At 40.8% G+C, this 21,308-nt stretch overlaps 2 protein-coding genes across 2 annotated transcripts in view; both read right to left on the bottom strand.

Moving 5' to 3' along the window:
• Positions 1–364: 364 nt before the first annotated feature.
• LOC106694891 (olfactory receptor 1J4-like) lies at positions 365–1,318 on the bottom strand. Its single transcript, XM_014447748.2, has one exon. The coding sequence runs from the start codon at positions 1,301–1,303 to the stop codon at positions 365–367; it is 939 nt and encodes a 312-aa protein (XP_014303234.1). The 5' UTR covers positions 1,304–1,318.
• Positions 1,319–10,790: 9,472 nt separating this feature from the next.
• The window catches only part of LOC102423357 (olfactory receptor 1J4-like), a 15,389-nt gene continuing 4,871 nt past the window's right edge, over positions 10,791–21,308 (bottom strand). The window contains exon 3 of the mRNA XM_014447747.2: positions 10,791–11,741. Within this exon, the coding sequence (XP_014303233.2) occupies positions 10,791–11,741 (951 nt within the window). The remainder of the gene's footprint in view (positions 11,742–21,308) is intronic.

Raw genomic sequence — 21,308 nt, 5'->3', positions numbered from 1 at the left:
ATTTTTTATGCAACTATTTTATGATACCTCAATTTTTTAAAGAAACTCAATTTTATAGATAAGATAATTAACTCAAATAAGGGTCAAATGTACATTTCACTTTTTATTTAAAACGTACTATCACATAACACATTTGATAGTTCCAATCTTCAACTTAGAAGCCAAGAATTTAAAGAGTGAGAAGGTACCTTCTGCAATTATATTTCACATTTTAATTCCAGGGAGTATAGGGGACCAAACAGGGGAGACTATTAAAAGTGGGTACAGAGCACGAAACAGGTTGGTTACCTTACTGCACATTTTTCAAGGAGATTTCTCTGGCAGGATCAGTGGATGAGATAATAATACACAGTCCCCTAGATTGTCACTTGGAGAAAAGGATCCCCCTCTTGAAAAGTTTCCCCAGAGCCCCCTTCATGTCTCTGTTCCTCAGGCTATAGATGAAGGGGTTCAGCATGGGGGTCACCACTGTGTACATCACTGAGGCAATTATGTCTTTGTCATTAGAGTTGCTTGATGACGGGAAAATGTACAGAGCCATAGTTGTCCCGTAGAATAGAAACACCACGGAGAGGTGGGAGCCACAGGTGGACAAGGCTTTGCAGATCCCTTTGGTAGAGGGGACCCTCAGGATGGAGACCCCAATGCGGATGTAAGAGACCAGAATCCCAGTAAATGACAGGACACTGATCAATCCCCCAGTAGCAAAGATAAAAATTTCATTGAGGGAGATGTCTGAGCATGAGAGCTTAAGCAGGGCAGCGAGGTCACAAAAGAAGTGAGGGATCATGTCAGCACGGAAGGACAATTGAGCCAGGAGGATGGTGTGGGACAGGGCAATGCCACCTGAGAGGAGCCACGTTCCAGCCAACAGAAATATGCACAGCTCCTCCCTCATGATGGTGGTGTAATGGAGAGGGTGACAGATGGCCACGTACCTGTCATATGCCATTACTCCAAGGAGAAGGGTATCAATACAACCAAAAAATATGAAAAAATGCATCTGTGTTACACACTCTGGATAGGAAATGGATTGATCCTGAGTCTGCATGTTCATGAGCATCTTAGGGACAGTGACAGATGAAAAGCAGACATCAGAGAAGGCCAAGTGGCTGAGGAAGAAGTACATGGGCGTGTGCAGGCGAGAGTCCAGCCTGATGAGCAGGATGATGAGCAGGTTGCCCAGCACCGTGGTCAGGTACATGCCCAGGAACAGGGTGAAGAACACGCCCTGCTGCCCTGGCGGGATGGGGAGCCCCAGGAGGAGAAACTCGGACACGCTGCTCTGGTTCTCCCTCCTCATGCTGTCCTTCTTTCTGCTTAGATTGAAGGAATGTTAGAAATGTCTCAGATGATAAATAGTGATAATGGCCAACACAGTTGGGTTATCTATTTTCTATGGAGAAATTCCTCAGGTGTTTCTCACATGCTGTTGCCTGAATCCTCACTCTCACATTGTAGGGAGATTAAGAGGAAGTCATCAGACCTCCAGTGGTCCACAAAATGCCCTTCAGTGTAAACCGGATGAAATTTATTTATTTATCTAACCTGTTAGACACTGAACTCCTTTCTGGAGAAAATAAGATCTGATCAAGTTCTTTCCTTCCAGAGCTCACATTTTAAGGAATTGCCTCTTCATGAACTGGTTCTGAGTATCTGAGAATCTGAAACTAGACTTCTAGTGGCTTCTAACTCCACAACTTTCTAGCTGGTTTCAACAGCTTACCTTCTAGCCTAATTTTTAATCTTTATCAAATAAGCATGATAATTCCTACCCATAGGGTTTGTAGGAGAATTAAATGATTCCATGAGAGTTATGGTATTTTAGTAGAGTTCTTTATGTGGTAAGGGCACAACTATGTCCTCTGACATCTTCAGGCCAGTGTGTGTCCAGATAAATCTTGGCTGTTGTTTTTTAAATATTGGGTTGATCTTTAGGAATCTAATATGCCAGTAATGTGAGGTGGGCATTAGAAAGGAGCAGGTGGCTAATCTAAAAGTTGTGTTAATCTATACATTTGTTTAATTTGGATTAAAATATTCTTTTTCTTTACCTGTTTTTGTTCATTTCTTTGAGTCTATCTTCAGTGAATCAATTAGCTCATATCTGAGATTTCAAATGCAGTAAGTCACCTAGGGACCTGAGAACTGATAGATGCTATAAGATTGGTGATGCCTATTAGAATTAATATTTACCTGATTAATGTGACTGTTTCCCAATGTCAATCTTAATGTAATTCTTAATGTAATTGACATTTGTTGAACATGTTTTCAACTGTATGCCGGGCAAAAGAAAGGGATTTTTACATATATATATTTATTTAGTGTATGTGTGTGTGTGTGTGTGTGTGTGTGTATATATATATATATATATATATACACACACACAAGCATGCTGAAACTAAGAAATGTTAATAAATCAGCTCATCATCACATGGCCAGTAACCACTAGTCTTCATTTTTTCCCCTTGTGTCTATTTTATTGTCTAAGCTCCTATTGAACATATTCTACCTCATTGTATTTAATTAAGCAAAATAGTCAGGCCTTTGAGGCATGTTATTTCAGTGTTTGAAAGAGGATCTCTATGCTCAATATTACTTTAATCACCAGCTCAGATGTCTGCCCATCACTCATTCCTACAGCCATTTATTTGCCTACAGCCTATATTTTGCAAACAGCCCTCACATACTTTCAACTACATGCAGTCAATGTATATTTTGTGTCTGAGAAGGAGAGAAGACAGAGACTTTTCTTTTCCATTCTACTAACCTGAGAAGTGAAGTCACTTACACAGTGTGTTTGGTGGTGGAACTTGATGTCAAAGAGAATTCTCCCAATGCTCTTCTCATTAGAAACAGACACTTCCCATTTCTTTGCAGGGGAGTGGCTGATAGAGTTGAAATGCCCATATTTTATGATGCCTGGAAGAGGAAACTGACATAAGACACGGGAATCCACATCTGACCGTAGATTCTTGTTCTAGACTAGGGTGATTCTCAGGGACAATGGGACAGTAGGAAGAAGTAGGTGACCTCACCCCTTACTAGGCCTCCCTGCTCATTGACAATGGCTGGGTGAGACTTCCACTAAGAGCTCTGGCTTCTCTGGAGGTGAAGTGGGGGTGCTGGGGGACCAGAAAACCTGATGTGTGCAGGCACGGCGCTGCGGTGTCAGGGAGCTAATCAGCGGGAAGGGAACCTTCATCTTGTGTGTAAATGGTCGTGTGACCTGTGGTCAGTGATGAAGCCGTAAAGTAAGGTTTGAGAGAATTTTGGCATGGGCTTGCTGTCCCTATTGGCACAGTGCATTCTCTCATGTGGAGCTACCTGGCTGGGCAGTCAGGAAAGTCAGCCTTCATCTGAAGAAGGGTATACACTGGTCACAGTGACTGGTGGCTTACTGTGTGCCTGACACATATTAAACTGTTGCCAGCGATATTGTACAGGAGCTATCATGATTCATTTATGTTTAAGGCTTCTGGCCTCAGAGAGATCAAAGTAAGGCCACAAAGCTATTGGAGGACAACTAGCAGATTTTGAGGACACCCGAACCAGGACACTTAATGAGGCTGCCATGTTCCCTAAGTATAAATATGGATAATGCTAAAGGCCAGAGTGAGAAATATGAACCCAGGGCACTGGGGCAAAACTGGAACATTCAACCCACATAGTCCAGTGGCCCCAATAGGGCTTAATGTGGATCCAGTTTGTAAATGCCTAACTACGTTCTGGTTTTGAGTCTAAAGGAACATCAGAAAGTGAGACTGTTCCATACATGGGCAAATATACAGACACGCACACACTTTCTCCCTATCCCTTCTACTCAAACTCCGATTTAGTAGAGGTGTGAGTTTGTTAAAAACAATACACACACTTCTAGTTTGTTAAAAACAATACACACACTTCTATACATATGCTCAGTCTCTCCCTGTCCGTCTCTCCGACTCTCTCTCTCTCTCTCTCTCTCTCTCTCTCTCTCTCTCTCTCTCTCTCACACACACACACACACACACACACCCTCAGCACACATATTGTTGAAGGATGTTTTGCTGTTGTTTTTTTCTGATATATGCATATCCTAGATGAAAATGGCCATGGCACAAAACTGTTTCACACAAGTTCATAAATAATCATATATGCAAAATGCTCACAATGCACAGTCATACGAAGAACTTAAGGACAATATATAATAGAAGCACATACATATAGGCAATTACAGACAGTCACAGATATTCAGATTGCAACATACAAAATCACACCAACAGTACACAGACAACATAGACATAACCCCTAAAGCACACGCATTGCTCAGAGATTTCCAGCCTGGCCTGATCAGTGCACATCCCAGGTGGAGACTGTCCATGTGTGTCAGTGACACTTACAGGTAGAAATACACAGAACACACATACCTAGTCTCATGTTCCCACACACATGTTCACAGGGGCAGAATCCTGGTCCATTCTAACCTATGCTAGTCCTTAATAATCTCAATACCTTCTGCTCTGCGCTGTTTCCTTTGTCTTCACTTTCTGTTCAAGAGACCAGGGAGCCACAGGACAAGATGCAGCCTCCATGGCCCAAGGACCTTCATAAATTTGCTTGTCTGTTTATCAGCAACAGAACAATGGGCAAGAGGGGTTTATTTATAGCAGAAAGAAGACATGGGGGAGAAGACACCTAGGATCTTCAATAGAGAAACAGCCAACGCGGACTAATTGAACAAATTACTGCTGGCCTCTTGGGGAGGAGCCTGTGCAAGGACCAGAGGGGCTGAGTCACTGGAGTCCCTCAAGGCAACGTCTCTGATGTCGTCTGAAAGGGGCACTCTGGGCTCCTTTCTATCTGATCTGGTGGTTCCAGGTGGGTGGCAGGAGAGGCCAGGGTCAGTCTGGGCTTCTCAAGTATACACGATTATAGAGTAAGCCTGTTCCTTTATCACTAGCAAGGCTCTTGTAGCTCCTACACAAGCCTCCCCTAAAGCTCAGCAGGTCTCCCTGCTACCTGGAGAGGCAGGGGCTGGGCCTCACTCAAATGGTAGGAGAATGAAAGGATGGACTGTGTAGGGTCTTGATTTGAATTTGGACTCTGCCACTTACTGTGAGCTCCTGAACAATTCAATTTAATTCAACAACATTCAGAGTCTTTAAGTGTAAAGTGGTGATAAGAATATTACCTTCCTTATGAGGTTGTTGTAAGAATTAAATGAGACAATGCATCTCAGAGTTCTTATCACAGTACCTAACACATGCAAATGTCCAATAAATATTAGGGAATATCACCAATAATGGCAGGGCACTTAATAAGCATTGGGAAATTAAGTGAATTAATTAATTTATTTGTTCTTTTTTATAAATAGTTATTAAAGATTTCTTAAATGTGGGAGCACAGCAATGAATAAAATAGAAATACATCATCTGGTAGAGCTTACATTTTAAGGGGAGGAAGCAAACAAAAAAAATAAAACAAATCAATACAGAACAGAACAAAACCACAAAAATCACAATAGTAAAATCCATGACATGGCAGTTGGTGAAAGGAGTCATGGAGTAAAACAAAGCAGGGAAGGGGTACAAAAGAGGACAAGAAGCAATTCAGAATTAATAGGGTGGTCAATGTAGGTGTCCTGAGAAGATGAGATATGAATTAAAAATAGTTTGGGAATGGGAATGTTTTCATTAACCTTTCATTATCTGAAGAGGAAACTTCACACTCCACCAAATAATTTATTAAATCCACAGAAAAATTGACTAATGTATGAAATCCACATTTGGCCATAATCATTCTCAATGTCAACCTACAGTCATAGCTGCCACCACTGTACCTGCTGGGATGGCTGCCTCAGACACTCACTCTCCACCTCTCAAAAATTCATGATCTTCTGGATCCTGCTTGAAGCTCTCTCTCAATCTAAAAAGATTCCCAAAATATCAATCTTGAAATACATATCTTTCCCCAAATTTACCTTAGACTTTTGTTTTTAAAAATATTTTTATTGATTTTGGAGAGGAAGAGAGAGGGAGAGAGATAGAAACATCAATGAGGAGAGGGAAACATTGATCAGCTGCTTCCTGCACAATCCACACTGGGGACCGATCCCGCAACCTGGCTATGTGCCCTGACTGGGAATAGAACCATTATGTCCTACTTCATAGGTCGATGCTCAACCACTGAGCTACACTGGCCAGGCTCAGCCCCCAAATATAATGTGGCTCATTTACTTTACCCCAAAAAATGTAGGCATGCCAAAGAAAGAGAGCTTTAGTTGACATTCCTCTTTGCCCAACTTCCTAACACAGGTCTGCACACATAGAAGGGGCTTAGTAATTGATATAGTCAATAGATCAGCTCCCTTCCAATAAACCAAAACATTGACACCAAAAACTGGTGAGGATCTAGAGTAACAGGAACTGTCATTCATTGCTGGTAGGAATGCACAATAGTACAGACACTTTGGGGGACAGTTTGGCTGTTTCTTATAAAACTAAACTTATAAAACTAAACACTCTTCCTATACAATCCAGCAATCACATTCCTTGGTATTTACTAAATGAGAGGAACACTTATGCCCACACAAAAACCAACACACGGGTGTTGAATAGCAGCTTTATTCATAGAGCAATTGTCAAAAGTTGGAAGCAACCAAGATGCCCTTCAGTAGTTGAATGGGTACTTGTGGGGGCATCTGGATGGAGATTCACAGGGTGCCTGTGTTAGTCTGTTTGGGCTGCAACAACAAAATACCATAGACTGGGGTCTTATAAAGAACAGAAATTTATTTGTCACAGTTCTGGAGGCTGAGAAGTTTACATTCAAGGTGCTGGCAGATTTGATGTTTGGCTTGGGCTAGCTTCTTACTTCATAGACAGCTGTCTTCTTGCTTCTCATGCCCTCAGATGGTGGGAGGGGCAAAGGAGCTGTCTGGTGTCTCTTTCATAAGGGCACTGATCCCATCCATGAGGGCTCCAGTATTGTGCCCTAATTACCTCCACCCCAAATATCATCACATTAGGGAATAGGTTTCAACATGTTAATTTTTTTTTGGGGGGGGGGGCACAAACGTTCAGTTTATAGCAGATATTAATTATGCCGTAAATTGTAACAATTCCTTCTGAGCATTTTTCTTTTTTTATTTGCTTTGAATGGTTTTACATTTCATATAACACTGCTACCAAGGTGACTTACCCCCTTTTCTTTTCTTTGAATTTTTGGATATACTTTTGAAATCCATCTTCTAAAACACAGTAATTTTTAGGTTCATTCACTTCTTTCTCAGCATTATTTAAACCCTAGGGTTTTCTTGATTCTAAATTCTTGGGCCTCTGGTTCTTGTTAGGTCAGGGAGGAGACCCGAGGTAAAAATCCCCTTTTCCCCATCAGGCTAGTGTTTGATTTGTCTACATTTCTCTACCTACATCCATAGCTAACCTGAAGCCATCACTCAGACATCCCCCGAGGACTCCCGGACTGTGAGAGGGCGCAGGCTGGGCTGAGAGACCCCTGAGCGCATGAATTACGTGCACTGGGCCTCTAGTTTCAATATAAACTAAGAAAATACATAAATAAGTTAATAGTTAAAGGATAAAATAATATATCATGCAAACACTAATTTAAAAAATCTAGAGTGGCAACATTAATATTAAACAAATTAGATTTAAGAGCAAAGAATATTTCCAGGGAAAAGACCATCATTTCATGATGATAAAACAGTAAATTCATCAAGAGAGCATACAAATTCTAAGCATATGAGCATGTAATAACAGGTTTGAATAAAAAGAGAAGCATAATCTGATGGAACTGTAAGAAGAAATACACAAATTTATAATTATAACAGAGGATTTCAATATTCTTCCCTCAATAATAAAAAGGACTAGAGAGGAATTATTAATAATATAAAAAACTTAAACAACACTATCAACAAACTTGTCCTAATTGACATTTCTAGAACATTCTTCCCAACAATAGCAGAATATACATTTTTAAGTGTATATGTAATGTTTACCAAGAGGAACCATATGTTGGGCCACTAAACAAGTTTTACTAAGTTTTAAAGGATTCAAATAATACAAAGTGTGCTTTCTGACCAAAATGGAGTTAAGAATTAATAAAGAATATCAGGTGAAAATATTCAAATATTTAGAAATGAAATTATACACTAAACAAACCATAAGTCAAGAAGAAAAAGTCAAAGGAAATTTAGAAATACTTTCAGCTGATGGAAAATGGAACAGAATATATAAAACTTGTGAGATAAACCAACAGAAATGCATAGAGGGATATTTATAGCATTAAATGCCTGTAACAAAAACCAACAAAGGTCTCATATCAATTACCTAAGATTTTACCTTATAGAAACTAGAAAAAGAAGAGCAAACTAAATCCAAAGCAAGCAAATATAATAATACTAGAGGCCCGGTGCACAAGATTTGTGCACAGAGGAGGGGAGCGGCAATGGTTCCCTCAGCCCGGCCTGCACCCTCTCCAATCCGGGACCCCTCGGGGGATGTCCGACTGCCTCTTGCAATCTGGGACCGCTGGCTCCTAACCGCTTGCCTGCCTGCCTGCCTGATCACCCCTAACCCCTCTGCCTGCCTGCCTGATCACCCCTAACTGCTCACCAGCTGGCCTGATCACCCCTAACCACCTCTGCCTCACCCTTCACCTGGGACCCAGGATTCCCTCCTCCAGCTGGCAGCAGGCACCCAGGACCCGGGCCGGCTTTGCCTGGGCTGGCTGCAGCCGCAGGGGATCGTGGGTGGGCAGCTTCACCTGGGCCGCAGCCACAGGTACCTGGGACTGCAGGGCAGGCAGCTTGCCCCTCTCCCGGGCTGCAGGTGCAAGCGCAGCTGCTGGCACCCGGGACCGCGGGGTGTGCGGCTTGTCCCTCTCCTGGGCCGCAGCCTGGCTGGTCCCCATTCCTCTCTCGCGAGCTCATTTGTGCCTGGCTGGTCCCCATTCCCCTCTCCCCAGTGTTGAGTGTCTGAGCAGTTAAGGTGTGACTGTGTGAGGGCGTGATGACATGAGGGCATGATGACCATTTGCATATTAGCTCTTTATTATATAGGATAGTGGAAATAATAATGAGGAAAGCAGAAATCAATAAAATAGAAAATAGAAAGGCAATACATAATACCAATAAAACTAAAAGTTGGTTCTTTCATAAAATTATGAAATTGATAAACCAGACTAATCAAAGAAAAAAAAAGACACAAATTACTGTCAGAAATAAGGGGGGGAGGGCAGGCTTACAAAAACATCTGAGGAAACTTTTCAGGGTGACTTGAGAATATGTTCATTGTCTTGATTGTGGTGATGGTTTTACATGTATATATCAAAATACATTAATTTTAACTTTTTAAAACTGTATGTCAATAAAAATATAAGTGAAAAGGAAAAAAGGGACATATGTAATACTTTCAGCAATAAAGATTTATTAAAAATAAAAGAAATAAGAAAGAAGCAGGTCCCCTCAGACAACAGAGGCATTTCCATTGAGACCACTTTCTCATTATCTTAATTAACACAATTTCAAACCAGGGAAGCCTTTCTGCACAAATGTATTTCACAGCAGAATTTAACATAGAAATATTATTTTTCTCCATCTTTATTTTTCAGAGCAGATTCCTTTGGAAGAGTAAGCTTTTCCCACCCAGTCACCATCCAAATGACTGGAGATCAGAGTTACATCTTCCCTATTCCATTGCTTCCTCAAGGGATGATTCCTAATGTTTGGTTCACATTGCATCATCTACAGGGCTCCCAAGGATATAAAGTTATTTCAGTTATTTGCAAAGTTTTGGCAGAATTTTCCTCCATATCGATTATCTATAGCAATCTCCAGTGAAGGTGTAGATGTTTATTTTCAGGACATGCATCTTGATTCAGTTATATGTGTTGCTCTTAATCGCTTAATTTAAATGTTCTCAACCTCAGCCTCACATAAGAGTCATCTGGGAGAAGTTTTGTATTGTGTTTAGATTTTAGGAAACCATAAGAAGCATTTAATTAGTCAGCTGCTCCATTCAGTAAGCCAGCATTCTGAATTTTCTTACCTTAAACTTTGGAGTTAAATTAAGATTCCTAGATCTGGAAGAACATGTTTGACAAATTGAGGGTGGAACTAAGGAGCCCATTGCTGAAATATGGATTATGATTAATTCTTACACAGCCATTTCAAGTGTTCTAATTATCTACACCACAGAGTTACACAAGTATTGATACAAACTCATATAAGATGTCCACATAAACACTACAAAAGTTTCCAAACCACATCACATTAGACATTTTCCATATTCTTCAACTTCAAGAATGAGAGGATACAGCTTGTAAGAATGCCTAACAAATTCAAACACCAAATACATTTGCAGTCAAAATTTCTTTTACCTTAAAGAGGAAACATGTATCAAAGCAAGATTTTCTTGTCTATTCATTAATATAAGGAAATACTGCAATTTTAAAGGATGATTTCTACTCCTGACTTAAAAGAAATTGGGTGCTTTAAAGACAACTGAGATAATGGTGCTGTTGTATGTATCAGATCCCAAGGCTTATGGAAGCATAAGGAGACAAAAATTAGAAAGCTAAAGCAAAAAGAACTTGGTTCAAAGAGCACAGTTGGTGAGTCTGTGCCTGGAGGAAGCCACGGGGTTCATGGGAAGCAAACAGTAATAGCAGTCAAAACGAGTAACCAAAACATGGAGCTGAGATGGATGTGTCAGTAGCAAGGATAATCCTCTACATAGTTTTCCACAGTGACTTTTGGTGAACTAACAACTGAGAAGGTGAGGTAATTGTCACTTGGAGAAAAGGATCTCCCTCCTGAAAAGTTTCCCCAGAGCCCCCTTCATGTCTCTGTTCCTCAGGCTATAGATGAAGGGGTTCAGCATGGGGGTCACCACTGTGTACATCACTGAGGCAATTATGTCTTTGTCATTAGAGTTGTTTGATGATGGGAAAATGTATAGAACCACAATTGGCCCGTAGAATAGAAACACCACGGAGAGGTGGGAGCCACAGGTGGACAAGGCTTTGCAGATCCCTTTGGTAGAGGGGACCCTCAGGATGGAGACCCCAATGCGGACATAAGAGGCCAGGATGCCAGTCAGTGGTGTGATGATACCCAGTGCCCCCACAGTGAAGATGACCAACTCATTGATGGAGATGTCAGAGCAGGACAATTTGAACAGAGCTGCAAGATCACAAAAGAAATGAGGGATAGTGTTATCAGCACAGAAGGACAGCCTGGCCAGGCTGAGAGTGTGGGACATTGCACTGCTACATGAAAATAACCAGGATACAGCCACTAGTGAGGTACACAGTTTTTTCCCCATGATGGTGGTGTAATGGAGAGGGTGACAGATGGCCACGTACCTGTCATATGCCATCACTCCAAGGAGAAGGTTATCAATACAACCAAAAAATATGAAGAAATACATCTGTGTTACACACTCTGCGTAGGGGATGGATTGATCCTGAGTCTGCATGTTCATGAGCATCTTAGGGACAGTGACAGATGAAAAGCAGACATCAGTGAAGGCCAAGTGGCTGAGGAAGAAGTACATGGGCGTGTGCAGGCGAGAGTCCAGCCTGATGAGCAGGATGATGAGCAGGTTGCCCAGCACCGTGGTCAGGTACATGCCCAGGAACAGGGTGAAGAACACGCCCTGCTGCCCTGGCGGGATGGGGAGCCCTAGGAGGAGGAACTGGGACACGCTGCTGTGGTTCTCAGGCCTCATGCTCCTCCTCTCTCTTCTGGGGATGAAAGGGCAGTGAAAAATGTCAGAGACTTTGAAAGAGTGATTATAGCCACCACAGTAGGGTCTCTTACTTTCTCCTGGAGAAAAAGAATAACTTCTTGAATATGTATCATCAGCTAGCTCTGCCAAAGCGAGTAACAACCCTTAATGCCAAACATGGTTTCTTTCAAATTGTATGCATGCATATAAGCATAACCAATGGACACAGACACTAGGGGGGTGAGGGCATGTGCTGGGGGTGGGGGTGGCTGGGGGAGTTCAATGGGGGGAAAGGAGACATATGTAATACTATATGTAATACTTGAAACAATAAAATAAAATTTAAAAAATAAAATAAACAAGGAAAAAAAGGAAACATTAAGACCAGGTCCAGCATAAAAGAGGCACGCCTTAAGTGAAAGTTTGTGTGTGTGTGTGTGTGTGTGTGTGTGTGTGTGTGTTTGTGTGTGTGTGTGTGTTTTTAAAAAGCAACCAGACTGAATTTTTTCCTCATTTTTCTTCCCGTCTATGACAAACACCCTCCCCCCAAGAAAAATCCAGCTTTAAAGCCATTTTGCAATGGTTGTGATTTCCAAATTAAATACCTTGTAATTAAAAAAAAAGAAACCAGAACAAATTCATTCTACTTATTATTTTACTCAAACAGGTTCCTGGCACTGTGCTACCTAATTGAGGATTTAAGAATAAATGGGACACACAGGACCTCTTTCCTTGGCCCCCTGACCCTCTGGGCACACCTGACCGAGGACTGAATAAAGGTCAGGCTCTGCAGCCAGATTCCTTGTGCTGCGAGCGAGTCTGGCCTCACCGCTTTCTGGGTGGATGACTCGAGGAGCTGATTCTCTTGGCCTTACGTTGTGCCACAGTTTGTGAAGAGACCAATGTCACACATTCCTAGAGTTAATAAATGGGTTCTAATTCAAGACACATCAATATATAAGAACAGTGTCCTGTATAAAATAAACATACACAATTTTAGCCATTATTTTTATGACATGCTAACTTTCCAAATAAAGCCAAGATCAAATGCAGGAATTTAATTAAACAGCATAATGAGATGGTCAGCACACTCTTCTGATCTATATCAGGGCTATGAGTTCTGATACCTTGTGCTTCGTGCTGTTTCCCGAGTCCTCACTTTCGGTGCAGGAAATCCAGGATGAAAGTAAAGAGAGCAAACCTTTGTTGTTCGAAGACTTTTACAGACTTTCATATCTGTTCACCAGCTTCAAAACAGTGGGCAGGAGATCTCCTTTTACCATCAGGAAGAGACCTCAGAGGGAGACAGCCCCAAGTCCCTGAGTAGAGCAGCAACCAATTGGGATAATTGCCTGACTTCCTCCTGGCTCCTTGGGAAGGAACATGTTTAGGGGCCAGAGGAGCTGAGCTGTACCTGGAGTCCCAGGAGAAAGTGTTCTTAATGCCAGTGATACCTCGGGCCTCTGGTCAAGTCTCTGGATGGGAAGCAGGAGGTTCCCAGTTGCCCGTGGTCTCTGCATCACAATTTCAGCTTCTCTGCACAGCACTGTACGGGCTTCAGCAGGCTCACAAAACACTACACAGACCTCTGTTCCAACACAAAGCCCCTTCAAATGTACTGGTCTCCCAATCCTCTGTGGGGTCCTATAGGGTAGGGTCTGTGCCTTGTTCAGGGGCAATGGGATTGAGTCTGTAGGCTCTGGGAAAAAGACTCTGGGCTCCGTCCCCTTACTAAGGGAGCATGTCTGAGAGATTTATCAAAGATCTCTGAGACCTGGGTCCTTCAAAGTGGAAATAATAATAATAATAATAATAATACTCTTCAGATGAGTTGAGGGATGATTAAATGAGCACATAATGTAAGCTTAATAAATGTTCAGGGTTATTGTCAATATCTCTGTAACACCAGGCATCAGCTATGGCTGAAATAGGCACTTGGTAATGTTGAATGATTCATTTGTTCATTCATTGACACATTCTCTTAAATAATTATTAAGGTTCTCACAAAAGTAAGACAGTGATATATACTCTGGAGACACAGCAGTGAATAAAACAAACAGAAATTCCTCTTGGAGAACACACATTCAAGCAGGGGGAGCAGAAAACAAGTTTTAATTAAAAATATGGTAGGTAAATGGCAAAAGTGCTGGGGTACAACAAAACCAGGTTTGGAGCTCTGTATCCATGGATCTGTTTCTGTTTTGTTTGTTCATTTATATTGTTCTTTAGATTCCACATATAAGTGAAACATCATTTGGTATTTGTCTTTCTCTGACTTATTTCACTTTAGTATAATAATCTCTAGGTCCATCTTTGCTGTCACAAATGGTACAATTTCATTCTTTTTAATGGCTGAGTGATATTCCAGTGTGTGTGTGTGTGTGTGTGTGTGTGTGTGTGTGTGTGTGTAATAGCTTTTTTATCCACTTGTCTATTGATGGGCCCTTGTGTTGCTTTCATAGCTTGATTATTGTAAATAACACTGCAAGGAACATAGTGGTGTATATATTCTTCTGAATTAGTATTTTGGGTTCCTTCAGATATATACCCGGAAGGGGAATTGCTGGCTCATAAGAAAATTCCATTTTTAATTTTTGGAGAGAAACAATAACAACATTAAGTATGCTCATGTTATTCCTCTATTGAATAACTTCTAGTGGGTTCCCAAGTCACTCAGACTGAAAACCAAAAACTCTGCTATGGTGATCAATTTGGTGTTAACTTGGCTAGACTACAGTATCCAGATATTTGGTCAAACATATTCTAGATGTTTCCATGAAGATTATTTTTGAGATGGGATTAACAATGCAATTAGCAGACTCTGAATAAAGTAGATTGGCCTCCAGAATGTCGGTGGGCCTCATATGATCAGTTGAGGGTCTTAAGAAAAAAACTGACTCCCGTAAAGAAGAGATAGTGTTCTCAGAAGACTGCCTTCAGACTCAAACTGCATCTTTTCCCCGGGTTTCCAGTCAGCCAGCCTACTCTGGGAGTTTGGACTACCAGCCTCCACAATTGCATGAGCCAATTCCCTTCCCTTCCCTTCCCCTTCCCCTTCCCCTTCCCCTTCCCCTTCCCCCTTCCCCTTCCCCCTTCCCCTTCCCCCTTCCCCCTTCCCTTCCCTCTCCCCCTCTCCCTCCCCCCTCCCCTCCCCTCCCCCCTCCCCTTCACTTCCCTCTTTCTCTCTTTCCACACATACCCCTATTGGATCTATTTATCTGGAGAACCTTGGCTAATACACCTACTATGACTGTAAGTACCCTACAAATATGGTCTCCTGATACCTCCAAACTTATCATCTACTATCCCTTCCCCACTCAGCTTTGTCCAGCTTCAGAGGCCCCCTTAATGTTCCTGCAATGGGCCAGGCACCATCTTACCTCAGAGTATTTCAAGTTGCTGATTTTCATGCTTGGAATGCTTTTCCTTAGATATGCCCATGGCTCACTTACCTGTCCTCACTAATGTCTTTGCTTGGGTGTTACTTCTCCAATGAGCTCTACTTGGGCCACACAATGTAAATTAAAAACCCTGACCACAGCACTCTGATTCCCCTCTTTTTTCAATTACAGTTGACATTCAATGTTATATTCATTTCAGGTGTACAGCTTAGTAGTTAGACATTTATATAACTTACAAAATGGTCCTCCTGAGAAGTCCAGTACCCGTTGACACCATACATAGATCTTACAATATTATTGACCACATTCCCTGAGATGTACTTTATATCCTGTGACTATTCTATAACTACCACTTAATACTTCACCTTTTTCAGCCATCCTCCCACGCCCCTCCCATCTGGCAAACATCAGTTTGTTCTCTGTATCTATGAGTTTGCTTCTGTTTTGTTTGTTTTTTATTCTCTTTTTATAGATTCTACATATAAGTAAAATCATATGGTATTTGTCCTTTCCTGTCTGACTTATTTCACTCTGCATAATACCCTCTAGATCCACCCACGTTCTTGCAGATGGAAAGATTTCATTCTTTTTTGATGGGAATTTTGCTCCCCCTTTCTATGCTTCCTTTATTCATGGCAGTTTTTACCTACAAACAAAACTTAGAATTTATTTCTTTAGTTCAGATTCAGACCCATCTCATGTAGAGCTGAGATTCCAGTAAAGAAACAATGACAATAAAGGGAATTAGTAAAGCTATGATGTGTTAGAAGATTAAAAACTGCTCTGGGGAAAGAGGAGCATTAAGAGTGGGGTCAGGAGGGTTGGAATATACATCCTACGTGGGGATGGGGTGTCTTTAAAAAAAACCCTGATATTGCAGAACTTAGACAATCACCTGGCATATCATAGTCATGCAGTAAATGTTTTTATATGCGTGAATTATGAATTCATGCATTTAGCTTTCCCCTATTAGAAGTGGGAGCTCTCAGTTTACCCCCTGCCCCCAGCCATTCCCACCCCGGGCAAGCCCCCACCACCCCAGTGTCTTTGTCCATTGGTTATGTTAATACGCATGCATACAAGTCCTTTGGTTGCTCTCTAACCCCCCGCTACCCTACCATTTGTCTCTGGATCTATTCTTGTTCATCAAATTATGTTGATCATTATATCCCACATATGAATGAGATCATGTGATATTTATCTTTCTCTGACTGGCTTATTTTGCTTAGCATAATGCTCTCCAGGTCCATCCATGCTGTTGCAAATGGTAAAAGTTTCTTCTTTTTTATAGAGGCATAGTTTTCCATTGTGTAGATGTATCATAGGTTTTTAAACCATTCATCTGATGATGGGCACTTAGGCTGTTTCCAAATCTTAGCTATTGTAAATTGTGCTGCTATAAACATAGGAGTGCATATATTCTTTCTGATTGGTGTTTCTGGTTTCTTGGGATATAGTCCTAGAAGTGGAATTGCTGGGTCAAATGGGAGTTCCATTTTTAACTTTTTGAGGAAACTTTATACTGTCTTCCACAGTGGCTGCACTAGTCTGCATTCCCACCAGCAGTGCATGAGGGTTCCTTTTTCTCTGCATCCTCACCAGCACTTGTCATTTGTTGATTTGTTGATGATAGCCATTCTGACAGATGTGTGATGGTATCTCATTGTCATTATGATTTGCATCTCTCGGATGATTAGTGACTTTGAGCATGTTGTCATATGTCTCTTGGCCTTCTGTATGTCCTCTTTCAAAAAGTGTCTATTTAAGTCCTTTGCCCATTTTTTTGATTGGATGGTTTATCTTCCTTTTGTTAAGATGTATGATTTCCCTATAAATTTTGGAGATTAGGCCCTTATCGGATATAACATTGGCAAATATGTTCTCCCATGCAGTGGGCTCTCTTGTTGTTTTGTTGATGGTTTGTTGTTATTTTTTTTTTGCTGTGCAGAAGCTTTTTATTTTGATACTAGAGGCCTGGTGCACAAAAATCATGCATGGGGTGGGGGGCTCCCTCAGCCCGGCCTGCACCCTCTCCAATATGGGACCCCTCAGACATCCCCCTCGCAATCCAGGATCGCTGGCTCCTAACTGCTCACTTGCCAGCCTGCCTGATCACCCCTAACCACCTCTGCCTGCTGGCCTGGTCACCCCTAACTGTCCTCCCCTGATGGCCTGGTTGCCCCTACCTGCCCTCCCCTGCCAGCCTAATCGCCCCAAACTGCTTCTACCTTGGCCACCACCACCATGGCTTTGTCCGGAAGGATGTCTGGATGAATGTCTGGTCTAGTTAGCATATTACCCTTTTATTAGTATAGATAGTCCCATTTGTTTATTTTCTCCTTAGTTTCCATTGCCCTAGGAGCTGTATCAGTAAATATATTGCTATGACATATGTCTGATATTTTGCTTACTATGGATTTTCTAAGATTTTATGGTTTCCCTTCTTACATTTAAGTCCTTTGTTAATTTTGAGTTTATTTTTGTGTATGGTGTAAATTGGTCTAGTTTCATTTTTTTGCATGTATCTGTCCAATTTTCCCAACACCATTTATTGAAGAGACTACCTTGACTCCATTGTATGCTCTTGCCTCCTTTGTCAAATATTAATTGAGCATAATGGCTTGGGTCGATTTCTGGGATCTCTGTTTGATTCCATTGGTCTATATGTCTGTTCTTGTGCCAGTACTAGGCAGTTTTGAGAACAGTGGCTTTGCAATATAGTTTGATATCTGGTATTGTGATCCCTCCAACTTTGTTCTTCTTTCTCGAGATTACTGCGCCTATTTAGGGTCTTTTTTTATTCCATATGAATTTTTGGAGAGTTTGTTCTAGGTCTGTGAAATATGCTGTTGGTATTGTAGTAGGGATTGCATGAAATCTATAGACTGCTTTGGGTAGTATGGACATTTTAATGATGATTCTACCAATCCATGATCACAGTATATTCTTCCATTTGTTTATGTCTTCCTCTGTCTCTTTTTTCAACGCCTTCTAGTTTTCAGAGTAGAGGATTTTCACCTTCTTGTTTAGGTTTATTTCTAAGTATCTTTTAAAAAAATTCTTTTTTTTTTGCTATGGTAAATGGGATAATCTGAAAGATGCAAATCAAAACAACAATGAGATACCATCTCCCACCTGTCAGAATGGCTATCATCAACAAATCAATAAACAACAAATGTTAGCAAGGATGTAGAGAAAAAGGAAACCTAGTACACTACTGATGGGAATGAAAACTGGTGCAGCCTTGGAGGAAAACAGTATGGAGTTTCCTCAAAAAATTAAAAATGGGACTCCCATTTGACCCAGTAATACCACTTCTAGGAATATATCCTAAGAATTAAGAAACACCATTCAGAAAGAATATATGCACCCCTATGTTCATAACTGGGCAATTTACAATAGCTAAGATTTGGAAACAGTTTAAGTGCCCATCAGTGATGAGTGGATTAAAAAACTGTGGTACATCTACACAATGGAATACTATGCTGCTGTAAAACAGAAGGAACTCTTACCATTTGCAACAGCATGGATGGACCTGGAGAGCATTATGCTAAGCAAAATAAGCCAGTGGGAGAAAGATAAGTATCACATGACCTCACTCATATGTGGAATCTAATGAACAATGTAAACTGATAAACAAAAATAGACCCAGGGACATAGAAACATTGAACAGACTATCAAACCTCAGAGGGAAGTTATGGTAGGGTTGGAGGGGAAGAGATCAACAAATGAACTCATATTTGTATATGCATAACCTATGGACACAGACTATAGAGTGGTGAAGGCCAGGGGTAGCAGGAAGGGGCAGGATGGGAGAAGTCAATGGGGGAAAATGGGGACATTTGTAATACTTTCAACAATAAAGATTATATATATGTTATCTTTAACATGTATGTTATTTTTTTAAAAAATTACATAGGAATAAATTTAAACAATGGTGTAAAAGACCTGTACTAGGAAATTATAAGACACTGAAGAAAGAAATTGGAGATACAAATATGTGCAAGCATGTACTGTGTTTATGGATAGGAGGAATTACCATCATTAAAATGTACATTGTACCTAAAACAATCTGTAGATTCAATGAAATTCTTACCTAGGTACAAATAGCCTATTTCACAGAACTGAAACAATATTTCAAAAATTCATATGAAACCACAAAAGACCCTGAATAGCCATAGCAAACTTGAGAAAGAAGAGCACAGTTTGAGGAATCACACTACCTAATATCAAACTATACTACAAGGTCATAGTAATGCAAACAGCATGGTACTGGCATAAAAACAGACATATAAATCCGTGGTACAGAATAGAGAGTCCAGAAATAAACTTACTCCTATATGTTCAATTAATATTCAACAAAGTAGGTAAGAACATACAATGGGGTAAAGACAGTTTATTCGATAAATGGTGTTGGAAAAATTGGACAGATATGTTCAAAAGAATGAAATTAAACTACCCACTTACACAATACACAAGAATAAATTCAAAATGGATTAAAGACTTAAATGTAAGACTCAAAACCATAAAAATTTTAGGAGAAAATATTGGCAGTAAAGTCTCAGAGATTTCTTGTAACACTGTATTTTCTGATATATCTCCACAAGGGAGGGGAAAAAATAAACGATGGGATTACATCCAATAAAAGGTTTTTGCACAGCAAAGGAAACCATCAGAAAAATGAAAAGACAACCCACTGAATGAGATAACATATTCACCAATGATATATTGATAAAGGGTTAATACCCAAAATGTCTAAAGAATTCATGTAACTCAACCCCCCAAAACACAAAAAATCCAATTAAAAAATGGAAACAGGACCTGCTTAGACACTTTGCAAAGAGAACATGTACATGACTTATAGAAATATGAAAAGATGCTAAATGTCACCAATCATCAGCAAAATGCAAATGAAAACTATAATGAGAGATCACCTCACACCTACCAGAATGGCTATCATCAATGAACAACAAAGAAATGCTGGCAAGATATGGAGAAAAGGAACCCTTGTGCACTATTAGTGGGAATGCAGATTGGTGCAACCACTGTGAAAAACAGTATGGAGTTTCTTCAATAAATTAAAAATGGAACTTACTTTTGACTCAGTGATTTACTTCTGGGAATATATCCAAAGAAACCTGAATCACTGATTTGAAATAATATATGCACTCCAATGTACATTGCAGCACTATTTACAATAGCCAAGATTTGGAAGTAGCCTAAGTGCCCAGCAGTAGATGAGTGGATAAAAATGCTGTGGTACAAATTTTTCTCTGAGTTGCTTATTTCAGCAAAAAAGAAAACCCAGTAGACACTGACAATAGTATGGTGATTGCTAGGGGGCAGGCTGCATGGGGGAAAATGTAAGAGGATATAGGAGTGATAGATGGTGATGGAAAGAGACTTGTGTTTGTGAACACATAATAGAGTGTACAGATGATGTATTGTGGAATTGTGCATCTGAAACCAGTATAACTTTGTTAACCAGTGTCACTCCAATCAATTCAATAGGAAGGGAAAGGAAGCCATGGAACATTTATACAAAGGAATACTGCTTGGCCATAAAAAATAAGAAAATCTTACCTTTTGCAACAGCATGGATGGAACTTGTGATTATTATGCAAAGCAAAATAAGCCAGTTATAGAAAGACAAATATCATATTATTTCACATATATATTGTCTTTAATGAACAGAATACAAGCACACTCATAGATACAGAAAACAGACTGATAGCTGTTAGAAGGAAAGGGTGTTGGGGGGCTGGGTGAACAAGTTGAAGGCATTAAACAAAAAAAATCCCACAGTTCATAGACAGAGACAACAGTATGGTTATTACCAGAAGAAAGGGGGAGGGGGAGTAGAAGAAGGTAAAGGGAAGATAAATGGTGACAGAAGGAGACCTGAATTTGAGTGGTGAACACACAATCTATATAATAAAAACCTAAGCGACCCTTATAGTGGAACGACCAGAACGACCAGTCGCTATAATGTGCCCTGACCACCAGGGGGAAGACGCTGAACACAGGAGCTGACCCCTGGTGGTTAGTGCACTTCCACAGGGGGAGCACTGCTGAGCCAGAAGCTCACAGATGGCGAGCACTGCGGTAGTGGAGAGAGCCACTCTTGCCTCTGCAGCAGCACTAAGGAGCAGCGAGCAGGTGGGCTGTAAGGAGC

Source organism: Myotis lucifugus, unplaced genomic scaffold (assembly GCF_000147115.1).
Source record: "Myotis lucifugus unplaced genomic scaffold, Myoluc2.0 scaffold_706, whole genome shotgun sequence".
Taxonomy (NCBI): domain Eukaryota; kingdom Metazoa; phylum Chordata; class Mammalia; order Chiroptera; family Vespertilionidae; genus Myotis; species Myotis lucifugus.
Note: the sequence above shows the minus strand (reverse complement) of the source record. Positions and strands in the feature narration are given on the sequence as shown.